General features: G+C 38.5%; 1 protein-coding gene across 6 annotated transcripts in view; it reads left to right on the top strand.

Annotated features, from left to right (window-relative positions):
- GRIA2 (glutamate ionotropic receptor AMPA type subunit 2) overlaps positions 1–12,152 on the top strand; it is a 166,745-nt gene that overhangs the window by 95,685 nt on the left and 58,908 nt on the right. For all 6 annotated transcript variants that reach the window (XR_011378192.1, XR_007909322.2, XM_051819909.2 and 3 more), the window contains exon 4: positions 11,225–11,421. Coding sequence is in view for 4 of the 6 variants with exons in the window: in XM_051819909.2 (XP_051675869.1) it covers positions 11,225–11,421 (197 nt within the window). In the remaining 2 variants the exon portion in view is untranslated. The remainder of the gene's footprint in view (positions 1–11,224; positions 11,422–12,152) is intronic.

Here is a 12,152-nt window from a genome sequence, read left to right as displayed (position 1 = left end):
TCCTTCACAGGACTTTGTAATGAAGAGTAGTGTTCATTCTGTCACTCAAGAACTGCTTATAATAGGGCCTGTGTTAAGGAGCAGTGGGTTAAGTTACTACCTGTGATGCCAGCGTTCTGTATGAGTGTGAGTTCAAATCCTGGCTGCCATGCCTCCCACTCAGCTGCCTGCTGATGCACCTGGGAGGGCAGTGTAAGATGGTCCAAGTACTTGTGCTCCTGCCCTCAGTGTGTGGAAGACACAGATGGAGTTCCTGGCTCTCAGCTTTATCCAGCACAGCCCAGGGCATTGCCATTTGGGGAGTGAACCAGCAGATGGAAGATCCAGTTCTTCCACTCTTTCTGTCCCTCTTCCTTTTGAATAAATGAATTAATTATTTTCCACTCTCCCTCCCTCCTCCCTCCCTTCATTTCTTCTTTCCTTTCTTCATTTTTTTTTTTTTTTGACAGAGTGGACAGAGAGAGAGAGACAGAAAGAAAGGTCTTCCTTTGCCATTGGTTCACCCTCCAATGGCCGCCGCGGCCGGTGCATTGCGCCAATCCGAAGCCAGGAGCCAGGTGCTTTTCCTGGTCTCCCATGGGGTGCAGGGCCCAAGTACTTGGGCCATCCTCCACTGCCCTCCCGGGCCACAGCAGAGAGCTGGCCTGGAAGAGGGGCAACCGGGACAGAATCCGGCACCCCGACCGGGACTAGAACCTGGTGTGTCAGCGCCGCAAGGCAGAGGATTAGCCTAGTGAGCCACGGCGCTGGCTCCTTTCTTCATTTCTTAAAACTGCTTACTCAGGGGCAAGCATTTAACCTAGTGATTAAATAATGGTTGGGCACCTGCATCCCATATTGGAGTGCCGGGGTGTCTGTCCCAGCTCTGCTCCTGATTTCAGCTTCCTGCCAGATTCACCTTGGGAGGGAGCAGGCAATGGTGCAAGTATTGTGTCCTGACACCCACATGGGATACCCAGATCTGCCCATTGCAGGCACTTGTGGAATGAACCAGCAGATGTGAGGTCTTTGTCTCTTTCTCTCTTTTTCTTTCTTCCTTTCAGATAAATAAATAAATATATATGTGTGTGTGTGTATAATAATTTTTTAAAAACCTGATTATTCAGCTCCTGCTATGTTTCAGGTACTATTTTAGATGCTGAAGATAATCATTAATTTTTTAAAATTTAGGTATCTGATTATAATAAGGAAGCCAATGCCCAAGTTGTGCTTAAAATGCTAGTTGTACCATTCATAACTGGTGCCTAGTGTTTTACATGTTGCTAGAAACAAAGTTGATGCTTAGTAAGCAGTATTAACAAAGAAACATGTTAAACATTTGTGTTTTTAGTTTGAGATGATATTACTAGCTGGGTCTTGCTTGCTAAGTTAAAGGATTAGAAGATGTATTCTCTTTATTGTCTGACAAGGTTGAAGACGACATCTTTGGTTCAGAAACATACCGCTACCCTTGCTATTTCTCCCTCCAGTTAAAACTGAACTCTTGAGAAAATTTAAGTAGACAACAGCTGACACAGATAGAAAACGAGAAACTCTAGTATGTGAAGTGTGATGCTCAGAGAGCCAGCTCTGGGGAATTAAAAGGTGAAGACGGATGAACTTATGTACTTGGGAAAAGAATCTGGGGCATTTTAAAATCTTTATTAATACTCCAGAAAATTAAATGAAACTAGAGTGATGAGATAATTTCCATTTGTTAAATTATAGAAATTGATTTGAGTTGAGTGCATGTGTTGAGAGAAGAACGTTAGAGTGATAATATTAAGTAATTATATATTAAAGCAAAAGTGACCTTATGGATAGATATTCAAGGTATTATCAAGTAGCTGCTGTTGTTTTAAAGTGACCAGTATCACCCAAGTCTTTCATTTAAAATTATTTTCAGAGATAAATATTCAAGACCGTCAAGGTAATGGCAAAGGATGACCTTTGTGTAATGTTTTACTTGGCTCATGGAAATGTGATTTTTCTACCTGATTTTTTCTGAGTGGCAATTTTTTACAGTTTTGCCATTATTTTGCATTTAAAAATTACTCATGCATTCATCATGTGAGCATCTTTCTTTGGTTCTTCACCCATTTTCTCTCTCTTTTTTAAAAAGATTTAATTTTATTTATTCAAAAGGCAGAGTTACAGAGAGGCAGAGGCAGAGAACGGCAGAGAGAGACAGAGAAAAATCTTCCATCCACTGGTTCACTCCCCAGATAGCTGTAACAGCCAGAGCTGTGCAGATTCAAAGCCAGGAGCTAGGAGCCAGGAGCTTCTTCCTGGTCTCCCATGATGATGCAGGGGCCCAAGGACTTGGGCCATCTTCTACTGCTTTCCAAGGCCATAGCAGACAACTGGATCAGAAGTGAATCAGCTTGGGGCTGGTACTGTGGAGCAGCGGGTTAATGCCCTGGCCTGAAGCACCGGAATCCCATATGGGTGCTGGTTCGAGACCCAGCTGCTCCACTTCAGATCCAGCTCTCTGCTGTAGGGGTCTGGGAGGGCAGTGGAAGATGGCCCAAGTTCTTGGGCCCCTGCACCCATGTGGCAGACCCAGAGGAAGCTCCTGGGTCCTGGCTTTGGATTGGCACAGCTCTGGCCATTGCAGCCATTTGGGGAGTGAACCAGCAGATGGAAGACCTCTCTCTCTCTCTACCTCTCCTTCTCTTTCTGTGTAACTCCGAATCAGCTGGACTTGAACCGGTGCCCATATGGGATGCCAGCTCTGCAGATGGACAGATGGTGGCTTTACCTGTTATGCCACAGCGTTGACCCCTACCCATTCTCTCTTAATGTTCAATGAGGCATCCTTACTTTAGTGTTAAGAGATTTGCAGAATGCACCTATGATTTCTTGGTCCATAGGATTCCATGGTTTCATCTCTCAACTGAAGCACCTATATATGTCAATTTCTTTTATTTATTTATTTATTTATTTATTTTTGACAGGTATAGCTATAGACAGTGAGAGGGAGAGAGAGAGACAGAGAGAAAGGTCTTCCGTTGGTTCACTCCCAAAATGGCTGCTACGGCCGACGCTGTGCTGATCCGAAGTCAGAAGCCAGGAGCTTCTTCCTGGTCTTCCATGTGGGTTCAGGGGCCCAAACACTTGGGCCATCCTCCACTTCCCTCCCAGGCAACTGGAAGAGGAGCAACCAGAAGTAGAACCCGGTGCCGACATGGGATGCCAGCACCACAGGCAGAGGATTAACCAAGTGAGCCAAGGCGCTGGCCCCCTATATATGTCAATTTCAAACAATCTATTGTTTGCAGCAATCAATACCTCCTTGATTATGTAGTTGCACATGTTCTAATAATCTTTACTTTTCTAAGAGTCTAGACATATTAGTGTTATTTACAAAAACAGAATCCAAGCTTGAAATGGCTCTCAACATTCTGCCCTGATTATGAAATAAATGATAAAGGCTTAAAATTGTTCCGTGCTTTCATTATCTAAGATAGCAATGAAATCATTCCCATTCGCTTCCACATGCTGAGCAATGCGAGGTTTACATCCCAGTGGTACCTGAGGGAGGACATGGATGTTTCCTGTTCTTATACAGAAATATCTTCAATCACATTTGTGGTGGCAGGTGTGCTGAAACTGTTACCAGGTGACCTTTTAGGACTGACCCAGACCCAGGGGCAACAGCCTGGTGCTCCTTGCTGACCCAATACCTTTCCTAAATGCTGCACAATTTTACACCATAAAGAGTAGGTAGGTATCTCAACACAGAGTAGTGAGGTTACCTATGCATAGAATATGACTGCTTTATCTTTGATAAGTACTTAGTAAATATGAATCAAGACAATTAAAATGTGTCAATAAAGAAGATAATACTTCTCTATAAAGAGTAGATAAAACAGAACTAATTATTATCACTTTATGTTTTGATTTTAATTTCCAGCAATGTTCTTTGTCCCCTAAAGAGAAAACACTTTGATTCCAGTTGCAATAAAATGTCATGAATAGAACAAAAATACTTTCAAATCATAAATTTCTTTTCTGATCTTCCTAAGAAAGCTGCTGAGGGAAATATATGTTAATCAAATCTGGCCTAGGCATGCTGCCATGGTTTAGTGATCATAAATTTTAATTTCTGTGCCTGCAAGAATGAATAAGGGCAATGAATTTTAAATGGAACAAAGGAAAATATTTTTAAGAAGAAAGACATGGTCAGAATGAAATATACTATTTGGCAATAGTTATTTGTAATGTCACCTCCTCATGTACAAACCAAGACACTCGGATTTTGCCTATTTTTAGGCAGATGGCTTTTCTGTGCTATTTCACAGTATTGTTATTATTAGATCAAGATGAGGCCATCACACATTGCTAGTTACACTTCTAAAGGATTTTAGATAGATCAACAGCTTACAGGTAGGCTATACAGTTATAGCTGGTTAGTGACAACACGCATATGAACAACTAATGCAATTTGATATTTTAACCCAGCTATTTTTTATTTTAGTCAAATATCTGAGAATTCAATAGAGCTGAGAACTCAATTTTAAGCTTATATAATATTCTTGAGGGTTTTTCAGAATACTGAGAAATTTTAATACAGCTCCACAAAAGCTTCGTTATTACAGACATCTAGATTCCATTGCAATATTATTGATTTTATAAAAGGTTATCTTTTAATAAAGACTTTTTAAAGTCCCATTAGATAACTGATTCATTTCAAGTTATCACTGTTGCAGTACTTACACTGTACAGTAGTCAAACTTTAACTAAAGGAATTTAACTTTAAAAAGAAGGAGGAGATTCAACCTTTTGTTTTTTGTAGAAATAAAATGATCCCATATTCTCAGTAAACAAAACACTTGAATAATTCTAGGGAAATTCCTATATTGAGTGCTATATTCATCATATCTAATACTATCTCTTAGATATTATTATTATTATCTAATAATATCTAAATGTTACACTTAACTTTCTAGTTCTATTAAGATATTGAACTCAAGGTAGCTACTGTTCACATCTGAATTAAAAATACACAATTTAGGGCCAGCGCCGTGGCTCACTAGGCTAATCCTCCGCCTGGCGGCGCCGGCACACCGTGTTCTAGTCCCGGTCGGGGCGCCGGATTCTGTCCCGGTTGCCCCTCTTCCAGGCCAGCCCTCTGCTGTGGCCAGGGAGTGCAGTGGAGGATGGCCCAGGTGCTTGGGTCCTGCACCCCATGGGAGACCAGGAAAAGCACCTGGCTCCTGGCTCCTGCCATCGGATCAGCGCGGTGCGCCGGCCGCGGCGGCCATTGGAGGGTGAACCAACGGCAAAGGAAGACCTTTCTCTCTGTCTCTCTCTCTCACTGTCCACTCTGCCTGTCAAAAAAAATAATAAAAAAATACACAATTTATGCTATTTTATAATTACACACATATTTCATTAAAAATGAGAAATGTTGAATATACATGTAATGAATTTCTAATTATTTTAAAAATGAGAATCATATGGCACAAAGCTATCAATATACACAAAACCATTAAAAGATAATATATCATTAAAAGATTCCAAAATATTAAAATTTACTTCTCATTTTACTTATCACTTTTCCAATACTTATATTTTTTACTTTTTATTAAAAACATACTGTATTTTAAATATATTTATTTCACAAAATAGTTAATTTCTATTTTTATATAAACATCTTTGTGCATCAGTAGTTTCCTTTGTTCTAAGTAGTCTAAAAATAATAGGTCACTCTCTGGTTTAGAAATTTAAATATCCTGGTAGAGTAATAAGCATGTTGGAGTTGAATTACTACTATTTACTTATTGCTCTAAATAAACGAATATTTATATAGATCTCCCATTGTCCATACAAGTTTATATTCTGTATTGAGGGAAAAGAGTATGTAAAGACACTTCTGTGCTAGTTTGTGTGAAAGGGGGTGAGGCATATCTCAAGCTAAGACTTTCTCCCTAAATTTGGAAACAGCATGAATTTGTATTTTGAATTTATGGTTATTGCTTACTTTTGCAGTGATTTTTCCATAAAAATGTCCTGTTTTAAAACAATCAGGCTATTACAACACCTTTAGTTGGGAGCAAAATTAAGTTGAAAGGGAGTTTAAGAGATTAGTTAGTTTTGCTGAAAAAAAAAAAAAAAGGAATCTAAGAAAGTGTATTACTAAGAACAGGGCAGCCCTGTCTTCAAACTGCAAGCTAGATCACATCACAGTTTCCAGATTGTGAATTACCTCTGGCTGTCCTTAAGAAGTAATTTAATATTATTGAGTGTCTTCTGACCAAACTAAATTTATCAAGTCCACTATAACACTACTTGAGCAGTTCTGCTTCTTAATAAATCAATATAATTTTTGTTGGATTCAATAGGTTACAAAATATTAATCCTGAAATTTATAAGAATGAAGAATCTACACTAACTGTAAGTTATTTTTGACACATGAGTGAGTTTGAAAGTCAGCCATTTATTTAAATTCATTCTTATTGAGTTTATCCATCATTTCCATATTCTTTGACAAGGTGAACTGCTAACACATTTTAGCTTTAGTATTATCTCTTGATGAAATCCAGTTACAGATTGTCATTTACATTTAATGTTTCTCTTGATATGAGAGTATTCAAAAAACAGAAGAGAATATCAAGGGCATTTCCACTTGAAATGTTTAGTATGTGGTGAACTTCATAATTAAATGAAAACGAAATAATGTATTGCATATAATACAGGAAGCTCACGTTTCATTAATGTATGATAATATGTGGACAGCATATACAGCATCATCCACAGACATAAAATGTCTTTAAGAAGGTGACCAGAGAATGCTGGAATGTGAAAAATCAGGGCCTAGAGAAAAGAAGAGGTATAGAAATGTAGCTGTTTTCTCTCACCCTTGCAGAGAAAGCTGCATGGGCATAATGGCTGTTTGGAAGTGCCTTGACAGTCACTGAGCTGCTCATGATGAACAGCTGTGTGTGTTCTGTTTCTACTGATGGTGAAAAACAGGAAGAGGACTTGAATCATAGGATGGAAGGATTAATTTGCTTATAGTGAATGGAAATCATAGGTCACCCATGATGTTTTGAGTTTTTTTTTTAAATTACTTAAAAATTTAACAGAAATAAAAAAAACTGTGCATATTTATTTGATACAATGTGATGTTTTGCTATGTGTGTATGTTATGTAATTTCCAATCAGGGTAAATATATTAATATTTTTAAGCACTTAATATGTCTTTACAGTGAAAATACCCCAAAATTTTACCTTCTAGCTTTTTTTAAAAGAGAGAAATATAGCATTAACATCATCAATTTTCACCCTGCTGTGCAATAGAAATCAGAACTTCTTATTTTTAATCTAGCTGTAATTTAGTATCTGTCAATCAAATTTTTCCAATTTTAACACTGAAAAAATGTTAAGTGGCAGGTGGTTTCTTTAAATTATCCCTTTTGTTTATTTCTTTTGTTTTAAGACCTCATAGAAGAAATTTTGCTTTTAGCATCTCTCTCTCATCTCTGTCCTTGTGACCCTAAGTTCATTATAAGGTTTGACTTTCCATTTTAAAATAAATTATTTTCATGCTCATCATGAACTTTTTGAGCAACAAAATAAAAAGAATAATATATATGAACACAGATCCCAGCTTTCTCAGTGACTCATATGCCAGCAATATTTTTATCTACAATATCTGCCTTCTCCCTGCATTATTTAGAAACAAATCCCTCATATCAAATAATCTCAGTTGTAAATGTTTCAGCATTAATTTCCAAAAGTGATTCTCATAACCAAAATAAACATTACCAACCACAATAATAATTTATTATCATAACTTATTTTCACTGTTTGTTCAAAGCAGGATGCAAACAAGTTCCATGTATCACAGTTGGATAATATCTTTCTTTCCAGACTTTTAGAATACAGTTTTTTGCAGCTGACATGTTGATGATCCTAAATCTATGTTGCTTATTATATTACTCTCTGCCATATAGGCCCTAGATATTGGTAGGTAGATTTAGAAGCTTGGTGGGATACAGGTTTACATTGTTGGCACAGATAATTCATAAATCTTATTGAGTATAATCATTTGGAATCACATAATCTGTGCTGCTCTCTTTTTGTGTTGTGACCAGTAGATGATTTTGGTTGCCTTTAGTCATCAATTCAGCAGATGTTACAAAATGGTGATAAGTTCTAAAGCTGTATTTAGAACATGCATTTAAAATACGTGTCTCATCATATTTTAGCTGGCATCTTTCCCAAAAGAAAATCCCCCTCTAACTTATTAGGACTCTGAGTATAATTTATATAGGGAAGTCAGGAAAATGCTTGTTTCACTTCCTTTATTTACAAGTTTTCAAAATAATTTATTAATTACTTAAAATTCACCAAAGACAGTTAAAGAGAGCAAAACATCTCTGATTCACTTCTCAAATGCCTGTAATAACCAGGCCTGGGCCAGTATCCATAGCTGAGAGCGGGGAGCTCATTCAGGGTCTTGCATGTGGGTGGCAGACACCCAAACACCTAAGCTGTTATCTGAAACCTCCTGGGATGCACATGAGCAAGAAGCTGGAGTTGCAGGCAGAGCTGGGAGTTGCAGCCAGGCACACTGCATGAGAAGCGGGTATCCCTGAATATGGTGATTTCCTAGATTTAACTGTTTTGTATATTTATATCTCATGCAGTTATTATTCTAATTGATACTTAATGATCCCATTTTTATTTAAAGAGTTCCTCTTCAAATGGGCAGCTTGGTCCTCTGATACACTGATGGATTTAGAGAACTTCTTTGCTTTCCGGTGTCATGAGGTCTCCCAGCTTCATCATGTACACGTTTTGGTCAATGTTGAACCCATATTGGTTTCTAAAGTTTTACATCCAGTGGTGGTGTTTCCTAGGTCAAAATAGTGGTTAATAAAATGTAAAAGCCACATATTTCTTGTCATACTAAATAGCTTCAAATAAAATTGTGTATCAGAATTTAAGTTAGGGTTATGTGATTCCATTAGGAGGATCCTACATATTTTAGATAAAAGGCAATATTTTTTTTTAAGATGTATTTATTTTACTTGGAAGGCAGAATATCAGAGGGCAGAAGCAGAGTAACAGAGGTCTTCCATCCACTGGGTCACTCCCCAAATGGCCTCAATGGCCGGAGCTGAACCTATCCAAAGCTAGGAGCCTGGAGCTTCCGGATCTCCCATGTGAGTGCAGGCTCCCAAGGACTTGGACCATCTTCCACTGCTTTCTTAGGCCATAACAGAGAGCTGGATCAGAAGTGAAGTAACCAGGACTCAAATTGGCGCCCATATGGGATGCCGGCACTGTGGCAGTGCCAGCCCTAACAATATTCTTTTGATAGAAATATAATAAGCTTTCTTGGAGTCAGGAAGATATAATTGAGTTCTGAAATCTTTCTAAAGCCTTGGTTTCTTACTGCCCATTATCTTATTAAGAGTGAATTTGCTTTGACTGTGAGAAATTATGTGAAACCCAAGTTAAAGTATTGTTTTGCCAAGTGCTAAACTGCAGCTACGACTTTTCAGTAAATAAAACTCCTGGCTATTGGCATGCTCAGTTCTTAACGTGAGGTAATATATAGATAATCAATAATAATAATAATATTCTATTCATATGGTACTATACACAAAGTTTCTTAAAAAGTAAATAGTCTTGTCGCTCCCCGTCTTCGTGGAGGAACGACACAGGACCCTGCGCTGTTCTTTCGTCTGCTCGGCCCTCCCCGGGTTTTCTGCTGGTTCTTCCCGGGTTGGCTACTGTCCCTTCCACCTCCGTGGAAGGGCGGTTCCCCCTGGCCACTTTCCCCACTTCCGCAGGGGAGCGGCACACCGCCGGCCGGCTCTCTCAGGGGCTGCACAGGTGTTCCTTCAGATAGATGTTCCTGGTGCATGTTGTCTCTCTCCTCCTTTATAGTCCTCTTCCGCCAATCCCAACTCGGCTGCCCACACACCGAGTACGCTGCTCTCCTCCAATCAGGAGCAGGATCAGCTCCTGGAGGTCACCACTCAAGTTGGCAAGAGGCAGCTGCGTAGAAGCTGTTTTCTCCTCTCCCAGCGCCATATTGTGGGAGAGCAGATGCATAGAATAAGTCTTAATTCCAGTAACTCAGTCCAGTCCGAGTTGCTCCCCACAAGTCTTATGCTAAAAAGTGAAATAAATTTGTGGTAGAGTGCTAATGAAATACAGTTAATAGCAGAACACATTATTCTCTATGAGATCAGTAACAATAACAAAAAAGGCTGCAAATGAGAAAAAGAGGGGCCAGCACTGTGGCATAGTGTGTTAACTGCTTCCTGCAATGCTGGCATCCCATATGGTTGTGTGCCAGCTGCTCCACTTCTGATCCAGCTCCTTGCCTATGGCTTGGGAAAAGCAGCAAAAGGTGGTTCAAGTACATGGGTCCCTGCCACCCACGTGGAAGACCTGGAAAAAGTGTCTGGCTACAGATTTTGGCTTGGCCCAGCCCTGGCCATTGCAGCCATATAAATAGAAGAATTTCTCTCTTTCCCTCTCCCTCTCCCTCTCCATCTTTATCTCTATCTCTGTCTTTCCCTCTCACTGTAACTCTACCTTTTCAATAAATAAATAAATCTTTAAAAAGTAAAATAAAAGAAACAAGCAACATTAGTGACTAGAAAACAAAAGGAGGAAATACCCTGCCTCATAGAGATTATTGATTCTTAGACTCACAGACTCACATTGATAATTTTCATGAAAAATGAGTTCTTCTTCAGAGTAGTGCTGTCAGATGACAGGTCACCACCATCGTCTAAACAATTGTTTCCCTTCTATAGGAGAAAGGAAGATATGTGGTTTCACTTAAATCACAGGTATTACAGATACTACACCTTAGTAATATCCAAACAAGGCAACTGAGAGAGTTGAAAGAAAGGGATATTATTTTTCCCTGAAACAATGATTCCTTTGCTCAGAACAACAGCATTAAAGTAAAGACTTTTTGAAATGAAATGCACGTAAGTAGATGTTGATGAAGATTATAGCTGTAACTTCCTTGGATTCAACATTTCTTTAAATATTTTAGGCATTTAAGCCTTTTGTAGTTATTATTCTAATTAATATTTAAATGGTTCTATCTTAATTTAAAAGAGATCCTCTTCAAATTAGATGCTGTGTCATTTCACACAACGCTGATGCACAGATCAGTCTTAAAAGTATGTGAACCTGCAATTCTCACAGCACAGTTCTGAGTCACAGAGCACCTTTATCAGTCGCTGCTGCACTTGCCTTCTAGGGCTATCCACTCTGCAAGCTGTGCTGGATTCCGCTGCTGAAAAGAAATGGCAAGTGACTGCCATCAATGTGGGAAACATTAACAATGACAAGAAAGATGAGACCTACCGATCGCTCTTTCAAGATCTAGAGTTAAAAAAAGAACGGCGTGTAATCCTGGACTGTGAACGGGATAAAGTAAACGACATTGTGGACCAGGTTTGCTAGTCTCTGTTTCCTAATGGCACCAAATATAGACTATGCATGCACTGTCAGCGTTTGCCATGAGCGTTTGTGCAAGGTGCTTGAGCAGCAGTTTTTATTTTATGATTTGTGTAGGATGCAGCAAAGATCATCAATTAAATCATTTCTGGCTTCAGTTAGCCATAGCAGATGTTGTCAATAATGCTGACACATCATCTTGATCGATCAATACATTCAATGTATAATTCTTTGCATGTATATTAAATATTTTTATATGACAAATATCACCTTTGGTATTTTGAATTAGAAATTTTAAATTGAATTCTGTTGAACTTCATAAAGATACAGAAATAGACATGCATTAAGTCAAAATAAAGTGTGGGTTCTCAAAGTGAATAATTCATAGACTTTTTGAGATACACGGATTTTTTTCAAGCATTAGAGTTCAGTATCATGCAGTGAGCCAAATTATTGTCTAAATGGATCTGTGTCTTCAGAAAGAGCATGTGTTTACTTTTGCAAGTAGATTTTTTTCTATTAGGGGCTTTTTTTGTTACTATGAAAACACATTAATCTCTGAAATTAAAACATGTGGGAAAGACATTTTCAGACTATTTTCACAATTTGAAAATAAACTAGATGTGTGTATTTGGACTATCAGTGACAATAACACAGTAACAGAAACAAGGATTTTTTTTTTTAACCATGCTTCACACACTACATCACTTTAGGGTAAGATCTTTCTG

This window comes from Oryctolagus cuniculus, chromosome 8 (genome assembly GCF_964237555.1).
Source record: "Oryctolagus cuniculus chromosome 8, mOryCun1.1, whole genome shotgun sequence".
NCBI lineage: Eukaryota > Metazoa > Chordata > Mammalia > Lagomorpha > Leporidae > Oryctolagus > Oryctolagus cuniculus.
Note: the sequence above shows the minus strand (reverse complement) of the source record. Positions and strands in the feature narration are given on the sequence as shown.